We start from the raw sequence: 23697 nt of genomic DNA on the forward strand, positions 1-23697 counted from the left end.
TTTCTTAATTTTTTATGGTATTCACTCTGCCTGTACCATTCCTCAAGAAAACCAAAAACAGCTTAATAATGTACAAACATTAAAACACCAAACAGTGACATTTTATTGAGGTACTGTTACAAATAAATTCACCAAAACTAGTAATTTATGGTGACTATTCTAACTTGAACCTGAAGTAATTTATTTGTCTTATATTTTGATTCAGGAGTACAAATCAAACCTATTATTTATTTACAGAGCCCAATACTCCTTAGGAAATGAAAACCAAGCAGTAGCCTAAATTCTAAGTTTCTTGGCCTTTGTTTCAACTAAGACCTCTTTTCTTTTTATTTAAAATTTACATATGTTTTAAAACCACACACACATATGATTAAACTAGAGCTCACATTTACTCACAAATTCAAACTCAAATATCGCTGGACTCTTTTACCTTTATTGTTATAGACATCTAGGTAATTGGGGGCAGAGAAAATTGTAATGAGTGATGGAAAGCCTGTTGTTTGGCTCTTCCTGTACATTCGATACCTGGAAGAGAAATAACAGTCCGTCTGTCTTAATAATAAAGGCAAAAACTCCACAGTGATATCTGGTACAGTATAAATCTAACTTACCCAGCATCTTGGGCTTCATGGGCTCTGATTATTGATAACAAATTATTGTTCTGCAAAAATTCACAAACTGCAGGGTAACTGGAATAGAAAATTAGAAAATATAAATCCAGAACTAAAACAACTGTTTTTTAATAGGAGGAAGGGGAAAAGTCAAGATGACATTAGTTGAATTTGTTTCAAAAAGGCAGGTTTTTGACATACCACTGGACTTTTATTGTTTGTCTGATTGTTCATTTATTTGAGAGACAGAGAGAGAGAGCAAGCAGGGGAGGGGCAGAGAGAGAGGGAGACAGAATCTGAAGCAGGTTCCAAGCTCTGAGCTGTCAGCACAGAGCCTGGCGCAGGGCTCAAACCCACAAACCTCAAGATTATGACCTGAACTGAAGTTGGATGCTTAACCGACTGAGCCACCCAGGCACCCCACCACTGAACCTTTATTTATGGCTTAGCAATCATCACTGTTTTTCTACTTCATGAATATAACTCATTCCAGATCAAATACACAGGTAACAGATAACCTTACGACAGAAAAAAAGCTCCCTTATCTTTTAACTGTTTTTGTCTTAATCCATAATAATACAAAACCAAAACTTTTCTTTGTGTCTTGATATAAAAAAAAGTACCAGGGAGAGAGAGAGAGAGAGAGAGAGAGAGAGAGAGAGTGAGTGTATGTGTGGTGTGAGAGAAAGACAGAGAAAGATTATTAGTTGCTAAAAATTGAATATACAATTTTCAAACTGTCAAATGGTTTGAAAAGTTAAAGAATCTACTAACGGCTTCACAGGTTATATCTATGCCAAATTAATATTATACAGGAATATTTTAGGAGTAAATACAAATATTACACCCAACCGTATTCTAATGAAAGGTCTGATATTTACATCTGCTCCTAACATTCTCTTTCAGTAATGTTATCTTTCTACATTTAGAAATACCTGATAGGAAGAACTGGAAAATACCAAATTATCCTGGAATTATCCAAGTGTTAATTATTTACCTTATCATTATTTATTTTGAGAGAGAGAGAGAGAGAGAGAGAGAGAGAGAGAGAGAGAGAGCGCGCGCGCACTAGCATGGGAAGGGCAGAGAGAGAGGGGGAGAGACAGAATCCCAAGCAGGCTCAGCATTGGCAGTACAGAACCCAGTGCAAGGCCTGAACCCACAAACTGTGAGATCATGACCAAGAATCATGAGCTGAGACCAAGAGTTGGATGCTTAACCCACTGAGCCACTCAGGTGCCCCAATTATTTACTTTATGTTTAAATCTTTGTTTCTTATGATACTCATTAGAAAATATTAACTTTTAAAATAGATTGTACATTCATTTGGTATAAAATTGAAAGATACAAATGATTATACAATGAAATACCTCCCTCCCTTCTCTCGTTTTTTAAAAATTTATTTATTTATTTTTAGTAATCTCTACACCCAACATGTGGCTCAAACTCTCAACCCCAAGATCAACTGAGCCAGCTAGGCACCCCAAATGCCTTCCTTCTTCCTACATCTAGCTTCCAGCTACCCTAGAAACAACCAATGTTCCTAGTTTCTTTGAGTACTCTTTAAAAGATGTTCTACAGGCATGCCTTGGAGATATAGTTGGTTCTGTTCCATACCACCACAACAAAGCAAATATCAAAATAAAGTGAGTCAAATGAATTTTTTTGTTTCCCAGTGCATGAAAAAGTTACGTTTACACTATACTGTAGTCTATTGAGTGTGCAATAACATTATGTCTAAAAAACAATGTACCTATCTTAATTTAAAAATATTGCCAAAAAATACTAACCATAATCTGAGATTTCAGTGGTTTTAATCACTGATCACAGATCACCATAACAAATATAATAACAATTTAAAAAGCTTGAAATATAGGGAGAATTACCAAAATGTACACAGGGACATGACATGAGCAAATGCTTTTGGAAAAATAACACCAAGAGACCTGCTCAACACAGGATTGCCCCAACCTTCAATGTGTAAAAAAACTCAGTATCTATGAAGTACAATATAGCAAAGTGCAATAAAACGAAGTATGCCAGGATTTTATATCAGTGTACAAAGGTGTTTTTTTTTTTTTCTTTTTTAAAAACAGCTTCACTGTATATAGTCTGGCACATTCCATTGTCTGAATGTACCACAAGGTATTTAACTAGTCTTCTATTGAACATCTAGATTGTTTTAAATCTTTTATCATAAATAATACAGCAGTGAGGGGCGCCTGGGTGGCTCAGTTGGTTAAGTGTCTGGCTTAAGTGTCAAAATTAACAGCATGGAGCTTGCCTGGGATTCTCTCTCTCTGTCCCTCCTCTACTCATGCTCTTTCAAAATAAATAAACATTTAAAAAGATAATAATACAGCAATGAATAACCTTGAACCATTGACCCCTGAATAATGTAGGGAGTGCTAACTCCCTGCACAGTCAAAAATCTGTGTAACTTTTTATAACTGTGTAACCGTATAACCTTTTTTCACGTGTATTACTCTTTTGAAGTAGGCGCCATGCCCAATGTGGGGCCTGAACTCACAACCCTGAGATCAAGAGTTGCAGGCTTACTGAGCCAGCAAGGCACCCCTCATGTATATAAGTTTTGACTCCCCCAAAATTTAATTACTGGCCTGCTGACCAGAAGTATTACCCGTAACAGTCAACTGACAGATATTCTGTATGTTGTATGTATCATATACTGTATTCTTATACTAAAATAAGCTGGAGAAAATAAAATGTTCTTAAGAAAATCATAAGGAAGGGGGTGTCTGGGTGCCTCCGCCAGTTGAATATTTGACTTTGGCTCAAGTCATGATCTCATGGTCCATGAGTTCGAGCCCCATGTCAGGCTCTGTGCTGACAGCTCAGAGCCTGAAGCCTGCTTCAGATTCTGTGTCTCCCTCTCTCTCTGCCCCTCCCCCACTCACACTGTCTCTGTCTCTCAAAAAATGAATAAACATTAAAAAAAATTTTTTTTAAATCATAAAGGAGAAAAAATACTTTTATAGTGCTGTATTATATTTATATAAAGAATCCATGTTGGGGCGCCTGGGTGGCTCAGTTGGTTAAGCATCTGACTCTTGATTTCAGCTCAGGTCATAATCTCATGGCTCTCACGATCTCTGTGATGACAGTGTAGAATCTGCTTGGGATTCTCTCTCTCTCCCTTTCTCTCTGCCTCTCACCCACCCTCTCTCTCTTAAAATAAATAACTAAACTTAAAAAAAAAAATCCATGTATAAGTGGACCTGCATAGTTTAAATGCATCGTGTTCAAGGGTCAGCTGTACATACATTTTACACATTTGCACATTTATGTAGTTGATTCTTGTTATTTGCAGTAGCTATGTTCTATAAAGTTGTTGCAAAAACGGAATTAGTCAAAACTGAACCACTGCTCCTAGAAAAAATACACAGTTAGGGTCCTGGAGCCTCTGGTCACATTTTCATTAATCAATCAATACATAACCTTGTTTTATGTGTGTTTCTGTTTAAGGACATCTTATTTAATACATACTGTTGATTCATTAACATGGAACTCACGGACAACAATGTCACAAATCATTCCTGAATTAGGTTTATATAACATACACGTATTTTCTCTGCAAGGCACATCACAGCCTTCTTACACATAGAAATACCAGATAGCACTTAAGCACTATGCTTGGGGGCCATTTTACACAGCAAAATTGCCAACAAAAAATGTGAAAAATGTTGCACTAAATGGATCACAGAAAGAATGGTATAATGATAGTCTTGTAGTATGAAAGCTGGAAAAAGAAGGCAGAGCAGCTCCTTGTTAGCCTCAGTTAGGAACACACATGGGGTGACTCGAATTTTGCATTACTCTGCATGTGTGCATGTCTGTGAATGACCACGAAAGTGTTTAAGTGGTGACCTTGCAGTTACAAGTAATTCTTAGCAAGTAGGCAAATTTACAGCTCAGAATTCATAAATAACGAGGATTGACTTATGGCTATAGGATTACATTTTAGAAGGAGAACTCCTGGTTCAAAGGCCCTGGGTGGACATTTATAATTGAGAGATATTATCAAGCTGATCTCCAAGGAGACTGTACCAGTTTATACTGTACAAACAATAACAATAAAAAAATAAATGATGCTCTTTATTTTAAGCAATGTAAAGAGAAGTAAAAAAAAATTTTTTTAATGTTTATATTTGAGAGAGAGACAGAGACAGAGACAGAGAGACAGAGCACGAGTTGTGGAGGGGCAGAGAGAGACGGAGATACAGAATCTGAAGCAGGCTCCAGGCTCTGAGCTGGGAGCACAGAGCCCGATGTGGGGCTCGAACTCATGAACCACGAGATCATGACCTGAGCTGAAGTTGGACGCTTAACCAACTGAGCCACCCACGTGCCCCAAGAGAAGTAAAACTTAAATGATTCAAAAAGGAATAAAACAAGGTTGCTTAGAAAAATGTTAAAACTATGGCAATTTTGAAGTTCTTTACTTTTTGTATGTGGATTTCACTTCATGAATATATTATCTTAGGCAATTAACAGATTTTTTAGGGGACTACATTTATGCATCACTTGTCACAGTAAAATATTGGAACTAAAAATATTTAGACTTCAAACCTCCCTCTACCTCCCTATTTTTGAACGGCAGAACACAATAAAAGCTCATGTGAGATTTAAGACAACAGCCAACTTCCAGGAAATGTCCTGGGCTTAGTTCACAATGTCCTGTTCTTTTTATATCTTTGCCTATAGCAGTGGTTCCAAAAGTTGGAGACCTTTTAAAAAATAACAGGATTTTCCTGTCTCAGACCTACTCAATCAGAATCTCTGGGGGAAGAGTCAACAAACCCTTATTTTTAAAAAAGCTTATCAATGATGTTTGGGAACAAATAATCAAGATTATCTAGAGTCTGAAAATAACATTTAAGCACTGCAAGATACTCTGTTCAATCATGTTCAGTATATTACACTTAAGTATCATGAGGGTATTCATATATGAGGGCATAATGCCAATTAAGATATAAAACACAAAACAAACAAGAGTTTTCTGCCTTCTGTTAATTAAAAAATTAAACAGAAGGTCCGATACTATACAAATTAAAGATATAAAATACTTAAAAATAATTTCATGAAACATATTGCAATTGCCTTTCCTAATTTTATAACTTTGAGGATTAGCTTACCTGTAAAAATAAGAGCACCCTCGGACAGTGTTGTGGGTATAGTGCTCCAAGGTCTTTTCACTGCCATAATCCTCTGAGGGATCAGACCAAAGCAGGTCACACACTGGCCCAAAGGCTGGAGGTTCTTTAAACCTGTCTAACTAGAAGACACACAAGAGCCAAAAGAAGAAAAATCATGAAAGCAAAAGACCTTTTGGAAACTGGTATGCATCAAAAACCCAAAAGCCAAAAACCTCCCACCCACAAGAATGTATTAGGGGAAAAAGCAGCAAGCACCTTAAAGAACCGTTCCTTTAGGAAGAATACAAACACTTAACAAATTTGGATATACAATTTTTATTATTTTCTTGAAATAAATTTTTATAAATATCTCTGTCATCTAAGAAAAGGACTGCTTTACATCCTAATATTAAAAGCAGTAGTCATTTAATTCGAATGTGAAATCAACCACTATAGAGATATACTATTATTGAGAAAGGCTATGGAAAGTCTTCATTTCAACTGCCTAGGTAAGCTAAGGTTATCATCAGAGGAGCAAAGGTTTTACAATGGTTCTGTTCATTTTTTACCTCATCCCAATGGAGATTTCTAGTTTTATTTTGTAAAGGACTTTCATCCTTTCCATTCTATGCAGTGGAGGCATTTCAATGTAAGTTATCAATTTAAAGCCTTTAGTCACTGCTGCTTTGGTTAGCAGCGTAAAAACCAAGACAAAATGAGTAACTAAAATAGCTGAGGACTTCTACTAAGTGAAAGGAGAGTGTTTTTTTTAATACAGTTGGTTCAGAATTGCGAAACTCAAGACTTACAATGTAAAAGAGAAATTCTGGTTATTTTAAAGATGATAAGGCAGCAGAGATGTAGGCACACCCTCTTACCCTGAGGAAAGTGACTTTAATTCAGAGAAAAGTTTTATAAACAGAAAAATCTTTACTTTAAGTACTTACATAGACAGGTAAAAGAATACAAAGGTAGAGAAAAGAAGATGGTAACGTAGAACAACAGAAGTGAAAAAAGATTGATCATCTTTTTTTGAAGTCCTGAAAATAATAATCACCAACTCACGCAAGTATAGCAACTTAAACTCTATCATTTAAAATGTCAATGTCGACAAATTTCAGAGCTGGAAGTCCTCAGACCATCCATTCTAACTTCCTTATTTCCCAGAGAAGAAAATGTGACTAAGACTTAAGGGATTTGGTCAAGATTGCACAATTGACTGCAGGACAGGGATTAGAATCCTGATTTCCTTCCTTTCGTATTGCTACACAATTTATTTAAAGTCTCAGGACTGTACCCAAAATATGTTATGTTTCTACTTGGTAAAAGTACAGATTTCATTAAAATTTACAGAAATTTTCTGGAATAGCAAAATATTATCAGTAGTTATCTCCCAATAATGAGATTGTAGGTGATTTCCAGTTTCTTACTTTTAATTATCAGTATTTAAAAATTTTCAGACAGAGTCATATTAGCTGACTGCAAAAAAACAAAAAACCAAAAAAACTGAACTAAAGATATATATACTCCATGAGACTAATGAAAGATTACTTACTTTCCTAATGTCATCTAAACTAGTAATTTCAGGTGACATCCCTCCATGTACACACAGAAACTGCTGGTTTAAGAGGGCAGCAAGTGGAAGACAGTCAAATGTCTCCATACACGCATCATACACCTGTTCAGAATATTTGATTCGACCTATCAAAAAAGGAAAAACAGTCAAAGGAAGAAAAGCTAAAATTTACCATTACAGGACAGAAAATTATGAAGCTACTTCAAAGCCATTTATTTCAGGCAAATTTGAAATCACAGTCATCTTTATAAAAATACTCTTGAGAAGTTGTGGATAAAAGGTAAAAAAAATCTCCTTAAAGACAAGTGTGACCTTGGATTAACTTTCTATCTCTTTTGCCCTGGAAACCTGATAAGCTGTGTTACTAGGCAACATTGCTTACGGTAAAAATCACTCAATTACCTGGTGGGAAGCTATAGCTTTGAACTTCTGAGTGGGATGACTCAAGGTATGTCCCTAGGGGACCCTGGAATCTATACCAATAAAGCTTCTATGGGAGATATTAGCAGTTGTACTATATGAGGCTTCTAACCCATGGTGGCTCCCTGATCTGCACAATGTGGATGTTGTTTTCCTGCACCTGAGCTGTGACTTGGAGGGGGATGGGGAAGGAAGAAGTGAAAGGCAGAAAACCTTTGGACTGCTATACCCACTCCTATGAGGACTACTCCACTGAAAAGGGATGCCTAGCCCTGCCCCTTCCTGGACTGTATCCTCCTAAGTAGATGAATGCCAGTATGGCCCCTGGCAGTCCTGTAAGCCTGAATATTTTGTTGGGTCTAAAAAGACTCCTTGGGGGTACTGAAGACATGCAAGTGGAAACTGATGTTTTAAGAGTAATCAATAAAAGGGGAGCCTGGGTGGCTCAGTTGATTGGGTGTCTGCGACACTGGCCTAGGTCATGATCTCGCCATTCCCAAGTTCGAGCCCAGCATCGGGTTCTGTGCTGACAGCTCAGAGCCTGGAGCCTGCTTTGGATTCTGTGTCTCCATTCTCTCTCTGCCCCTCTCCCACTCATGTTCTGTCTCTCTCTCTCTCAAAAATAAACATTAAATTAAAAAAAAAAAGAGTAATCAATAAAATATCAATAATCTTTGCTCATGATTTTTAAAGTCTTTAAGTAAATTTTGTCCTGATGCTATTTTATGTAAAAATGCTCATCTTAATGAATTGTATTTTGATGTGGTTGTCATGTTGGGGCTAAAGAACAAGGAAATACTCCAGTGAGCAGAGGGTACGGTCTCCGCAATTATCCAGAAAGAATCCATCATGAACTAACAGGTGAGAAACTGAAAGATGGCTTTAGTTTAAAAAGAAAGGGAATATTTTCTTCTTCTTTGGCCTTGGATTTCAGAGTCAAGTCATGCTTGGAAGGGCATGTTGGTAGAGAAGGCCAAAGATCATGCAGGCAGGCAGCCCTACAGAACTGAGCTCCTTCTCTTCCAAGATTCTGTGAAGATGAAACAGAGCCTACAGGACCTAGAGCTACAAAGCTACAGCAAGTGAGTTAAGATTATGCAGTTGATGATTATTTGTGTATTTCCTTCTTGTATTTAAGTATCAGCGCCTGGTTGTGGCAAGCCATGGGAGAATAAAGTGAAGGGTAATGGTCTAAATTTGGGCCAGAGTACAATGCATGGTTGACAAGACATGTCTGGAGAGACATTCCTAAAGGGAAGGTATAAACCAAGAGACCATATCTGAGGTTATAAAGCTTTCTATCCTTGAATGTGAAGATTTTCTCTTTATTGTCAAGATTTGAGGGAGTTTGTGGGTTCCTTTAAAAACTTTCAGAGCATTCTCTATTAGCATGACAGCAGTTCAGATCATCTATTTCACAACATATGCTAACTCTATTATGACAACCAAGTTAATAGGAGCCAGATCTTAGGCATCTTTACATCTCCTTATAATTACATCCTTATATTCTTTTTATTTGAACACTATTAAATTTTGGCTATTATGAAAGTAGATTCATATTGGCCATAAAGTCTACGTAAGAAAAAAAATCAAACAAAAAATCCTTTCATTTGTGGCCAGTGATTGACTTTTTCTCCTGAAAATCCTTGTAGCCAGAGTTCCCTCTGTTGTCAATGTCAATAAGAAATTCCCTTATAAGGGGGAGCCTGCGTGGCTCAGTCAGTTGAGTGACTGACTCTTGATTTCAGCTCCGGTCATGATCTCGCAGTTTGTGGGATCAAGCCCCGCACTGGCCTCTGCGGTGACAGCACGGAGCCTGCTTGAGCTTCTCCCTCTCTTCTCTCTGACCCTCCCCTTACTCCTGTGAGTACGTGTGCTCTCTCTCTCTCAAAATAAATAAACTTAAAAAAAAAAAAAAAGAAATTCCTCTGTAAGAGTCTTAAGCTTGCATATAGGCAGGGATTTTTTTAAATTGAAGTACAGCTGACATGCAATGTCATATTAGTTTCCGATGTACAACAGGGTGATTCAACAATTCTACACATTATGCAATGTTCACCATGATAAGAGTAGTTGTTATCTTCATCATATAGTTATTACAATATTATTGACTATATGCTCTATGCTATACTTTTCATCCTTGTGACTTATTTATTTTCTAACTGGAAGTTTGTATCTCTTAATCACCTTAACCCATTTGGTCCATTCTCCCATTTGTTTCCCCTCTGGCTACAGATTTGTTCTATGTAATAAGTCTGTTTGTTTCCGTTTTGTTTTTCAGATTCCACATATAAGTGAAATCATGGTATTTGTCTTTCTCTGCCTGATTCTCTGATTCATTTCACTTAATATAATATCCTCTAAGTCCATCTATGTTGTAACAAATGGCAAGATTTCATTCTTTTTTTTACGGCTGAGTAATATTCCTGTGTGTGTGTGTGTGTGTGTGTGTGTGTGTGTGTGTGTGTGTGGTTCTGTCTGTCTGTCTTCTTTATATATTTATCTATCAAGGGACACTTGTGTTGCTTCCATATCTTGACTACTGTAAATAATGCTACAATAAACATAGGGGTGCATTTATCTTTCTTTTTTTTTTGTTTTTTTAATTTTTTTTTAACGTTTATTTTTATTTTTGAGACAGAGACAGAGCGTGAAGAGGGGAGGGGCAGAGAGAGAGGGAGACACAGAATCTGAAACAGGCTCCAGGCTCTGAGCTGTCAGCACAGAGCCCGACGCGGGGCTCGAACTCACAGACCGTGAGATCATGACCTGAGCCGAAGTCGGACGCTTAACTGACCGAGCCACCCAGGCGCCCCTGCATTTATCTTTCAAATTAGTGTTTGTGTTTTCCTTGGGTAAGTATCTAAGTGATAGAATTATTGGATCGTATGATACTTTTATTTTTAATTTTTTAAGGAAACTCCATAGTGTTTTCCATACTGGCTGCACCGATTTACACTCCCATCAACAGAATCCAAGGGTTCCCTTATCTCCCCACCTTCGCCAACACGTGCTATTTCTTGTCTTTTTGATACTAGCCATTCTGACTAGTGTGAGGTGATATAGCTCATTGTGGTTTTGATTTGCATTTCCCTGATGATTAGCGATATTGAGCATCTTTCATGTGTCTGTTGGCTGTATGTAGGTCTTCTTTGGAGAAACCTCTATGAATGCCTCAAAAGAATTCCTTAGCTTACTTCCAAAAGAATACCAAATCTAGAGAAAGACGGCAAGCAATACAGTATCTTAACTCCATTTTGTACATTAAAACAGGAGGTTACACAAGAAACAAGTGTTGGTGAGGATGTGAAGAAAAAGTAACCTTTGTGCACTGGTGGTGGAAATGCAAACTGGTGCAGCCACTGTGGAACACAGTATGGAGGGTCTTCAAAAAATTAAAAATTGAACTACTCCATGATCCAGTTTTCGCACCACTGGGTATTTACCCAAAGAATACAAAAACACTAATTTGAAAGGATATATTCACTCTTACATTTACTGCAGCATTATTTACAATAGCCAAATTATGGAAGCAGCCCAAGTGTCCATCAACAGATGGATAAAGATGTAATACACACACACACACACACACACACACACACACACACACACACACACAGGAATATTATTCAGCCATAAAAATAAGGAAATCTTGCCATTTGCAATGACATGGATGGAGCTAGAAAGTATAATGCTAAGTAAAATAAGTCAGTCAGAGAAAGAAATATCATATGATTTCATTTATATGGAATTTAAGAAACAAAAGAAAAAAAAGAGAGAGACAGAGAGAAAAACAAACCAAGAAACTGACTCTTAACTATAAAGAACAAACTGATGGTTTCCAGAGGGGAGGTGGATAGGGGGATGGGTGAAACAGATAAAGGGATTATGACTTATCAGGACTCCTGGTGGCTCAGTTGGTTGGATGTCTGACTTCTGCTCAGGTTATGATCTCATGGCAAATAGGTTTAAACCCCACGTAGGGCTGTGTGTTGATAGCTCAGAGCCTGGAGCCTGCTTCAGATTCTGTGTCTCCCTGTGTCTCTGCCCCTCCCCGACTCGGGTTCTGTCTCTCTCTCCCTCTCTCTCAAAAATAAACAAACATTAAAAAAATGTTAAAAAAGAGTACACTTATGATGAGTACTGAGTAATGTATAGAATTGTTGAATCACTATATTCTACACATGAAACTAAGATAATGCTACATGTTAACTATACTGAAATTAAAATAAAAAAATTTGATAAAATTTTTTCAAAAACCCAGGAGATGATGAATCAAATTAAGCAAAAAGGAGTTAATGCTGTATTAACACATGACCAAAATAGTTTACAAGATGCTATTTTCTTTAAAAAAACTTTAAGTTTATTCATTTTTTTTTCTGAGAGCGTGCACACAAGCAGCAGGGAAGGGCAGAGAGAAGGGGAGACACAGAATCTGAAGCAGGCTCTAGGCTGTCAGCACAGATCCCAATGCGGGGCTCAAACACACAAACCCACGAGATCATGATTTGAGCCAAAGTCAGACTGAGCCACCCAAGTGCTCCAAAATGTTATTTTCTTAAAGTATATGAATAGGTATATAAATACCAACATATTTGTTTTCTGAGGGGTTAGACTGAAGATGATATCTATATATTTTGTTTACTTCGTTTATCTGTATTTTCTCCAATGAATACATAACTTTCATAGTAACATTTATTATTATATTACCTTTATTATTGAAATTTGTTGAAGGCTCACAATTCATCTGTGCCATCAGGGAGCTATGTGTTCTACACAGCATGGTGGTCAAGAAAATGGAGTTTGGAACCTGACTGCCCTGATCTGAACCTTGGCTTACTAGCTGTGGTACTCAGCACAAATTACTTCATGCCTTGTGCTTTGATTTCCTCATCTATAAATGGGCATAATAACAATACATATCTATGTTACAAGACTGCTGTGAAGATTAAATGAATTCATATATGTAAAATGCTTTGATAATGTCTGGCACACAGCAGATACTATGTAAGTGTTAACTAATAAAATTATTTTATCTTCACAGAAACCCTATGAAACAAGTGCTATTAGTATCGTCCTTAAAAAACTGAAGGAACTGGGCCTACTTGCCCAAAGTTGCAAGCTAGTAAGTGGCAGGACTGGAAATTGAACCTACTTATGCTCTTAATACCATGTGATACTCCTCCCAATCATTATTTGAAATGAAATATCTACTAGGAGAATTTAAATAGCCAAATATGTAATTCCCAAACATTAAATTAGTTGACTCAGTGTTTTATTTTCATGACAAATTTTAAGCTACATCTCATAAAACAATCATTTCTATAATAAAGGAAAAATGCACCTCAGTCACAGGGATCACACAGATGATACAAGTTCTAACTAGTATCAATAATATAACATTCACAAAACAAAATTTCAACAATATTCTCTAAAGTGATTTTGAGGGGCTCCTGGCTGGCTCAGTTGGTGGAGCATGTGACTCTTTATCTCAGGGTTGTGAGTTCGAGCCCCACTTAAAAAAATAAAATCTTAGGGGCGCCTGGGTGGCGCAGTCGGTTAAGCGTCCGACTTCAGCCAGGTCACGATCTCGCGGTCCGTGAGTTCGAGCCCCGCAACGATCTCGCGGTCCATGAGTTCGAGCCCCGCGTCAGGCTCTGGGCTGATGGCTCGGAGCCTGGAGCCTGTTTCCGATTCTGTGTCTCCCTCTCTCTCTGACCCTCCCCCGTTCATGCTCTGTCTCTCTCTGTCCCAAAAAAATAAATAAAAAACGTTGAAAAAAAAAAAATTAAAAAAAAAAAAATAAAATCTTAAAAAAATTAAAAAAAAAGTAATTTTGAGAGTCAGCACTATTTGTAAGAAACCATGACCTGGTCTAGCCACTGATTATACACTTGTCTTCATTTTCATTTGCTTTCATTATTTAAAAAAAAAAATTACATTTACATGGTTCAAAAGCAAAAGTCACAAAAGATTATATGGTGTCTCATACTCCTACTCCTCCTACCCACTCCCTGAAGGCAACTAGTGTTACTAGTTTTCTGGGTGTCTTTACAAAGATACTGTATGCAAACACACAAGATGTGTACATTTACTCTCTTTTCAACATCCTTTTGCTTTTTACATAAATGGAAGCATATGTACACTGCTTTGCACTCACTTTTTGTACTTAACATATTTTGGAGAACATCTTTATACGGAGAGCTTTGTAATTATTTCTTTTATATCTACAGAGAATTTCACTTTAAGGATATACCACAATCTAACCACACCACACCTATCTCTTACTACTATAAATAATACTGTAATTAACGACAAACAATATTTGTTTATTAAAAAAGAAAAAACTTGTCCAAAATATAAACTGTCATAACAATACGGTTTTCTTTTTAATGTTTATTTAATTTTTGAGGGACAGCACAAGTGGGAGAGGGGAAGAGAGAGAGGTAGAGAGAGTCCCAAGCAGGCTCACACTGTCAGCGCAGAGCCTAATGCTGTGCTTGAACTCACTAACCCCAAGGTCATGACTTGAGCCAAAATCAAGAGTCAGACACTTAACTGACTAAGCCACCAAGGCACCCCTATTTTTTGTAAATATTTATTTATTTTGAGAGAGAGCACAAGTGGGAGAAGGGCAGGGAGAGAGAAAAGAATCCCAAGCAAGCTCCACGCTGCCAGCACATAGCCCCATGTGGGGCTCGATCCCAGGAACTGAGGTAAAATCAAGAGTCAGTCACCCAACTGACTGAGCCACCCAGGTACCCTGAGAGGAGTATTTAAAGACCCCTGCAATATAAAGCAATTCAAAAATTGATGTAAGAGTGGCACCTGGGAGGCTCAGTCGGTTAAGCGTTCGACTACAGCTCAGGTCATGATCTCGTGGTTTGTGAGTTCAAGCCCCATGTTGGGCTCTGTGCTGAAAGCTTGGAGCCTGGAGCCTGCTTCGGATTCTGTGTCTCCCTTTCTCTTTGCCCCTCTCCCACTTGCACTCTGTCTCTCTCTCTCAAAAATAAATAAACAAAAAAAAATTTTTTTTAAAGAATTGATGTAAGGAAAAAACAACTCCTCCCTTACAAAATATTCTAACTCCCTTAGAAATACTCTCACGACTACAGCTGCACAATCTGGAACTAAGCATCACTTAGCAGTAATTATAAGGTGCTGATTCTAAAAGCCATGGTGGCCCTTTACGAGAGATCAGCTTATCACTGAAAATATCCATGCAAAGCAGCACACATGCTCCTTGCTTATAAGAACAAAATTTGAAATTATATTCGTGTATTTGTTCCAAGATTTATTCACATTTCAGATGTAGCATTAGAATGAAACAGGAGTATGTCTGTAGATAAGAGAAGAAAAGAAACCTGGTTTAAAGCATGTGAAAAGCAAATAAAAACCGAAGATAAGAAATTCTGTAAAAAATGAGAACACTTAAAATGTTTCCCAAACCTATTGTTCCATCTTCTAAAAATAGTCTGAGCCAATTTATACTAGTCAAAAAAAGAATTCTGATAAAACAGAGGAAGAACTGGATAAAATGTTGCCTAAAAAAACCTAAACCTTAATTCAGAACAGAGGCATCCTGAGGCAGCTTTCTTATTACTTATCTATTGCTAAATACTAATCATTCTAGGGCCTTTGTCAACTGCTTGATACGCATTATTTAATTTTCCCAGGTAAAGAAAGAGAAGTGTAATGAGTAATATCCCCATATTTGGCTTAGAAAAATAATACAAAATAGTTGCAATTTTTCAACTATTTGGTGAAGTGGTTCTCAAATGAAAAATAGTAGATATTTTCCAAACCTCTGGAGCAGGTGTGCTAAACTGCTGCATGCAGGACAATTATCTGGGGTCTTTAAAAAGCCTCTTAAATGCTTGGCACCCATCCAGGTGGATTTTAAGTTACCAGTTTAAAAGTTTATTACAGTAGTAGTACACGGTGGTGATGAAGCACAACTCCAGCAGCACCACAGGAAGATACAAAATCAAAAATACAAGTCCTGCTGACTCAACTCCCCACAGATAATCACTGCTATCAATTTCTTCTGCTCTCTCTCTATATATATATTCCTCGTGTGTGTGTGTGTGTGTGTGTGTCTGTGTGTGTATGCCCCTACACATTATGTATCTTTAATTTACAAAGGAGCACATCTAGGCCCACGGTGATCTTTCAATAGCTGCCTAGTATTCCATTTTTTAAAACATATTATCACTTATTTAAGCAGTCCCTTACTGATATTCAAATTCTCTCTCTCTCAAGGGCGCCTGGGTGGCTCAGTTGGCTAAGCGTCCAACTCTTGGTTTCCGCTCAGGTCATGATCTCACAGTCAGTGAGATCAAGCCCGCATCTGGCTCTGTGCTGACAGTACCAAGCCTGCTTGGGATTCTCTGTCTCCCTCTCTCTCTGTCCCTCCCCCACTCACATGCATATGTGTGTATGCATGTGCGCTCTCTCTCTCTCTCTCAAAATAAATATTTAAAAATAAATAAGCCTGGGGCGCCTGGGTGGCTCAGTCGGTTAAGCATCTGACTCTTGGCTGTGGCTCAGGTCATGATCTCACAGTTTAAGGTTCAAGCCCCACATCAGGCCCTGCACTGACAGTGTGGAGCCTGCTTGGGATATTCTCTCTCTCTCTCTCTCTCTCTCTCTCTCCCTCTCTCTGCTCCTCCCCCATGCTCTCTCTCTCAAAATAAACTTTAAAAATAAATAAACAGCTAAATTTGTGGTAATTTGTTATATAGCATTAAAAAACCTATACAATCCAAAAAAAACCAAAACCAAAAACAAAACACCTATATAATCTGCATGATAAATTCCTAGAAGCCAAATTGCTGGGTCAAAAATTTTTACAGAAACTCCAAAACTGCTGTTCAAATACTTTATAGCAATTTAAACATTCACCAAGAGATCTAACTTTAAAAAAAAATTTCCTGGTTATTACCTACTGATTTGAACTGTTTATTCTAATAAGTCCCAAGGGCTGGAATGATCTGTAGAGCAAAAGCCCACTTGTAGCTGACTGTTCTGTCAGAGGAATTTTTTTTTTAAGTGTTCATTCTCTAAACTTTTTTGTAATAAGAATGACCTTTCCTTTCAGGGTCTACTAGGAGAAAGGCCATCATTACAACTGTCAACTTCAGTGTAGGAAGCTATGGTAACGAGAGTTAATATGAGCATATGAAACACTACCAAGTTGTATTAATTAAAGGGATTTTGGGGCCAAGGATTGGATAAACTCTTGAGTCTCAGAAAACAAATTTAAAAGTTTTTTTTTTTTTAAGTTTATTTATTTATTTTGAGAGAGAGACACAGGAGGGGCAGAGAGGGAGAGAGAAAGAGAATGCCAAGCAGACTCTGCACAGCGACTGAGTGGAGTCTGATGTGGGGCTCAAACGCATGAACTATGAGATCATGACCTGAGCTGAAATCAAGAGTCGCTCATTTAACCGAGTGAGTCACCCAGGATCAGTTTTTTTCAACTTTGAATATCTTGGGGGGAATAAAACTTTAAATATTTTATAATAGATTCCTCCAAGATAATCATTGGAATAGGACACAAAGTGAAATCTGATCAAACCATCAGTTATATGACATTAAAACATTTGTATATATTTATTATTATTTGAGGAAAGAAGCAGATTTTAGAGCAGACAATATCCAAGAATTTAGTTCAGCTTCCTTATTTTATACAGAATATACTAAATTTTAGGAATGAGAAAAGGTAAAATTTTGTGGTTTTTATTTCAGTATTTTCTTTTCACCTTATATAAAAATATAAAACTTCATTAAAATATAAACTGATATATAATCTTTTTGGAGGGCTAGAGTATGTATCAAAAAGTCTTTTAAAATGTTCATGCTCTCTGACTTAGTAATTCTCTTCTGAGAATTTGTGCTAAGATACAAATCCTAGATGATCATTCATTTAACAAATTAATTCAACCACTATTTTTATTTTTATTTTTATTTATTTATTTTTTTAACGTTTTTTTATTTATTTTTGAGACAGAGAGAGACAGAGCGTGAACGGGGGAGGGGCAGAGAGAGAGGGAGACACAGAATTGGAAGCAGGCTCCAGGCTCTGAGCCATCAGCCCAGAGCCCGATGCAGGGCTTGAACTCACGGACCGCGAGATCGTAACCTGAGCTGAAGTCGGACGCCGAACCGACTGAGCCACCCAGGCGCCCCACAACCACTATTTTTAAACATCTCCAATGAGTTATTAGATACTATTCTGGAAAAATAACAGTGGATAAAACATGTCATCATGGAATTTAACTTACGGCAGGATAGAAAAACAACAAACAAATAAATATATTTTTTAAATATAAATTTAATTTTTTTAAAGAATACTAAATAAAAAAGTTTTAAATGATTATTTATTTTTGAGAGAGAGAGAGAGACAGAGAGACAGAGAGACAGAGTGAAAGAGAGGGAGGGATAGAGAGAGAGGAAGACACAGAATCCAAAGCAGGCTCCAGGCTCTGAGCTGTCAGCACCTAGCTCAACGTAGGGCTCGAACTCGTGAACCACAAGATCATGACCTGAGCTGAAGTCAGACACTTAACCAACTAAGCCACCGAGATGCCCCTTGAATATAAATTTTATATAAAAATATATATACATAAATTTCAGGCGTTGATGGATACCATTAAAAAAAAGACAAGGTATGAGAGTAAAATGATGAGATCTTTAATTTAGAAAAAGGAACCAGGGAAGAAAGTCTCTGAGGAGATGACAAGAATGAAGTAAGGATGTAGGTCTTATATATAAACAGATAGCTATCTGGGAAGACAAGAAACAATAAGCACAAATGCCCTGGGGCAAGTTCTCTCAAGCCCAATTTAGTTACCATCACACTGAATGTTAAGAGTCAACTGTGAGTGCTGGTCAAAGAAATGTGCCAGTTTTTTTGGTTTTTTTTTTTCAAATGGTTTAGCAATGGTTTGCCTTTCAAAAAAATTCTACCTTAATAATAAGCTTTTTTTACTAGTACAGTATGATTTATAGTTGGAAACAACAGAAATGTCATACAGCTGTTACTAAATTGGCTACATATATGATAGTGCATTAATAAGATGAAATACTTTTAAAATATTATAATAACATTTTAAAATCATGTTCAAAGATATTTAATGGTACTTAATGATTTAATTAGAAAAAGTTATTATAGGGGCGCCTGGGTGGCTTGGTCGGTTAAGCGTCCGACTTCGGCTCAGGTCACGATCTGAGGTCGCGGTCTGTGGGTTCGAGCCCCGCGTCGGGCTCTGGGCTGATGGCTCAGAGCCTGGAGCCTGCTTCCGATTCTGTGTCTCCCTCTCTCTCTGCCCCTCCCCTGTTCATGCTCTGTCTCTCTCTGTCTCAAAAATAAATAAACTTAAAAAAAAAAAAAATTTAGAAAAAGTTATTATATAAAATGTAAAGAGCAATTTATTAAACAGTACATTTAATAGTCTAATTTTTTTGAAAATATGTATAGATACATATGTATTTCAACTATTTCATGATAGGTTTTTATATATGCAGAAAAGAAGACTATATCTCAAATAGTGAGATAATAGTTATTATTTTTAAGTGGCGTGACTGTGGACAACTTTTATCTTCTTTGGACTTTTCTATGTTTTCCAAATATCCTAAATGTATTACATTACATAATAGGGAGAAACCACAAAAGATATTTTCAAAATAAATGTCTTAAAATGTAGAATCTTGGTTCTTATCAGAAAATAAACAACAGAAACCATTTGGGTTCCATTAGTTTCTTTATTTGGTTTCTGTGCGATTCATTTTGGGACTGACAAAAGGGTAACTAAAAACGTTATGGGGCGCCTGGCTAGCTCAGTCGGTAGAACATGGGATTTTCGATTTCAGAGTTGTGAGTTCAAGCCTGTGAGGGGTAGAGTTTACTTAAAACAAACAAACAAAAAGGTTCTGGAAAAGTGATCATACTTACATTCCTGTTTGAAGGTGAAATATTCTGTAAGATGCCTGCACTCATGATTTCCTCGAAGCAGAAACACTGTTTTGGGATGATTAATCTTTAAACTCCACAAAAACAGCACACACTATAAAAAGACAAACATAAGGATAAATTTTTATTTGTGACCATGACAACGCACAAAGACAATTTACGTGAATTCAAATGACTTAAATGACTTGTTGTAATGGCATATCTAATTGTCATTCCCAAACTGAAACATGAAACCTTCCAGCTTTTTGAAAGGAACAAGCTGTTGCCCTAGACTCCAACAGAGCATAGAGTAGACTTCATAGATACCTTTCCTTAATTTCTATTTCCACGGTTTTTCCAAGTATCTAGAGCTCTGTGACAAATCCACCCCCATATAAATATATATATATATATATATATATATATCCCCATATATAAATATATATATACATATATTTTAAAATCTGTATTTTATTTAATGAGGAAATACCAGAGAAATTTCCACTAAATAAGGAACTAGACAAGGATATCCACTATCTCTGCTACTATTCAACACTATATTAGAGGTATTGGCTAATTGAATTAGACAAGAGAAATCAATTAAAAGCTTAAGAATGGGTAAAGAAAAAAATAAAACAACTCTATTTGAAGATGATATGATAGTATACCTGAAAAACTCCAGAAAAATCAATGATTAAACTAATTCAAAAAATAAAAGAATTCAGTAATAAGGCAGGATATAAAATTAATATCCACAAACAATAAATAGGACACATGGTGGAGAAAACTCCATTTGCAATACCAGCAAAAAAGACTAAACACACAGGAATAAATTTAGTAAGAAATGTGCAAAACTAATACCAAGAAAAATTTAAAAATCTCCTGGAAGACACAAAAGTAGGCAAGAACAAATGAAAAAACATTCCTTGTTGGATAGGATGATTCAGCATCAGTTCTTCCTAATTTATAAAACCACTGCAATTCCAATACCAACAAGTTATTTTATGGAGTTAGATAAGTTGATAATAAAATTTCTGTGGAAAAATAAACATGCACGAACAGCCAGGAAAAAACAAAAAACAAAAACAAAAAACACTGAAAAAGAGAAATATAATGGGGAGAGGGGCCTAGCCCTACTGGATATTAAAAGATACTGTAAAGCTTCTATAATTGGGAGCACCTGCGTGGCTCAGTTGGTTGAGCATCTGATTTTGGCTCAGGTCATGATCTCGAGGTTCAGTTCCTGAGTTTGGGCCCCAGCATCTGGCTCTCTATTGTCATTATGGACCGGACTTCAGATCTTCCCTCCCTCTTTCTCTCTGCCCCTCCCCCTCTCCTGCTTGTTTCTCTCTCTCTCAAAACTAAAGATTTAAAAAAAATTTTTTTCATTTTATTTATTTGAGAGAGAGAGAGAGAGAGAGAGAGAACACGAGTTGGGGAGAGGGGCTGAGGGAGAGAGAGAAAATCCCAAGCAGGCTCCATGCTCAGCACAGAGCCCATAGCAGAGCTCCATCCCACGACCCTAGTATCTTGACCTGAGCCGAAATCAAGAGTCAGACACTCAACCAAGTGAGCCACCCCCATGCCCCTAAAAATAAATAAACATTTTTTTTAAATCTTAAAAAAACAAAACAAAACAAAACAGTAGTACTGGCACATATAGAAATAAATATACCAGTGGAATAAAACAGTCCAGAAATTAATCCAAGTACATACAATATTGGTATATAATAAAAGTAGCATCCTAAGTCACAGGGGGTAATGATGGACTTCTCAAAAAATGCCTCTGGGACAACTGGTGGCATTTCAAAAAAAAAAATAGATCTATATTTCTCACATAATACATAATGAATGACAAATGGATAAGGGAGATAAATGTATCAAAAAACAAATATATCAAAATGAAGTCATACAAGCTCTGGAAGAAAAAGTGCTGAGTTCTTTATCCTTTAGTGTAGGGGAAAACTTTATCACTAATGACAAAAAACCAAATGCTTCTCGGCCTTTTGGCTAAGATAAAGTGTACTAATGACGAAAAACCAGAGGCAAAAAACGGATAAATTTGACTATCTACAAATAAAAATAATTTGCACAGTAAAAAAAAATATGGCGAAAACTGATAAAACAACATATTCATTTAACTTTTGACCACTTCTAGAAGCATACCCTAAAGATACACTTCCAACAATAAGAAAATACATATGCACAAAGTTGCAGTGTTGCTTATAATAGCAAAATTTTAGAAACAAACTAAATAACTATACATAGGATGTAAGGCTGAGCAAACACAATAAAGTACCATGAAGCTGAAAGAAAGAAAGAAAGAAAGAAAGAAAGAAAGAAAGAAAGAAAGAAAGAAAGAAAGAGATAAAGAAAGGGAGAAAAAAGAAAGAAAAGAAAGAGAGAGAGATCTCTATAAACAGATTTGGAGCAATTTCCAAAATATACTGTGAAGTGAAAAAAAGCAAAGTACAAAAAAGTATGCTACTGTTTCTGTAATAAAGAAAGGATATAAGAGATCCACATGTATTTACTCATTTGTGCAGAAGAAATACAGGAAGTATAAATCAGAAACTAGAGACATCAGTTACCTACAAAGGGCACAGAGGAAAGGGGTGGAAAGAAGGGAGCATTGAGAACACTTTAAGGGGGATGAGCAGGGTACAACACTTCTCAAAGCATACCTTTTTGGATAGCTTTGATTTTCTACAACAACAGTAATGTTCTACATGTGCCTCCACAAAACAGGTAATCAACCAGCATGTGAAAGAAACCCAAAATAGAATGCAAACAAGTAATAAACCTAACTGTATTATAAACGAAAAACAAAGCAACAAAGGAGGGTATGGGGAAAAAAGAACCCAAGTAACTTTGGAAAACAGCATTTTGACTGCATACTGCAAGGTAAAGACACAAAGAAATATACACAAATACTGTATCTCTAGTTAGTGAATCTGTTTTCAAAGCATGATTTGGCTGCTATATACCTACTTTGTGAGTATATTAGAATTGACCAGACAAGTGAATATATTATAAATCATGAGAATAGGAAAGAGGTAAGGTTAGGCTGAATCTTGTGAATTTGGACTGAAATCAAAACTCACTTTTCTAAGGGTATATACAGATAGATAAAGAAACAGATAAAAATGTGGGTATATGTGCAGCTTAGTATGCTTATATGTATTTCCTAGCTCCTGATGAAAGGGACTAGAACCTCAAAATCACTATATGTATTGATTTTGGGACTACAAATAAATTTTAGCAGGGAGGCATGTATGCAAAAACGGAATCTGCAAATAATGAAGAGCAATCATATATACTAATAATGAAGTATACATATTGATGAAGTTTTGGGGTGATGGTGGGGTGGTCTGGAGCCAACAGCCAAGAAATTCTTGAGGACGTCTTTGGTGCAAAAAGGTGATTTTATTAAAGCATGGGGACAGGACCCATGGGGCAGAAGAGCTGCACTGTGGTTGTGATGGGTTACTGATTATATGATTATATACCCTCAAGTTGGGAGGGGGTCAGGTATAGAGTAAGTACCTAAGGTATTGTGGAAGCAAGGTTTCCAGGACCTTGAGAGGCCAGCTGTTGCTAGGGAAGTGCCATTTATTACCGTTTAGTAAAACCGTAGTCATGAGACCTTTCAGATGTATGGGGGGTGGGCATTAAGCTTGGAGTATGATTGCCAGCATATATCTTGGGGCACTTGAGATAAACGAAGTAGATTTACAGGATCCTGGAGGTTGAGATAAGGTTAAACTAAGATTCTCTTTTGCCCCTAGCAAAAATGTCATCCTTGAGGCAGCTGGGATCCTAGAGGGAGGTCACTCTGCTGGTTTCAAGGACTTGTCAATGGGCTGCAGGCAGCATGGAATTTAATTTTTCATTTGCCTTTGCTTCCCACATTACCATGGCAAGCCCTTTAACCCCTTTCCTTTGTTCTTGGGTAGCCAGGAGTGTCCACAGAATATCACG

General features: G+C 36.9%; 1 protein-coding gene across 6 annotated transcripts in view; it reads right to left on the reverse strand.

Moving 5' to 3' along the window:
- The window catches only part of PPP3CC (protein phosphatase 3 catalytic subunit gamma), a 104225-nt gene that overhangs the window by 31656 nt on the left and 48872 nt on the right, over positions 1–23697 (reverse strand). For all 6 annotated transcript variants that reach the window (XM_019466987.2, XM_019466988.2, XM_019466985.2 and 3 more), the window contains 5 exons: positions 19720–19831; positions 7323–7468; positions 5768–5907; positions 612–689; positions 431–525 (listed from right to left, as the gene is read on the reverse strand). In XM_019466987.2, the coding sequence (XP_019322532.1) occupies positions 431–525; positions 612–689; positions 5768–5907; positions 7323–7468; positions 19720–19831 (571 nt within the window). The remainder of the gene's footprint in view (positions 1–430; positions 526–611; positions 690–5767; positions 5908–7322; positions 7469–19719; positions 19832–23697) is intronic.

The sequence above is a fragment of the Panthera pardus genome, unplaced genomic scaffold, assembly GCF_024362965.1.
Source record: "Panthera pardus isolate Hobbes unplaced genomic scaffold, ASM2436296v1 HiC_scaffold_13, whole genome shotgun sequence".
Lineage (NCBI taxonomy): Eukaryota > Metazoa > Chordata > Mammalia > Carnivora > Felidae > Panthera > Panthera pardus.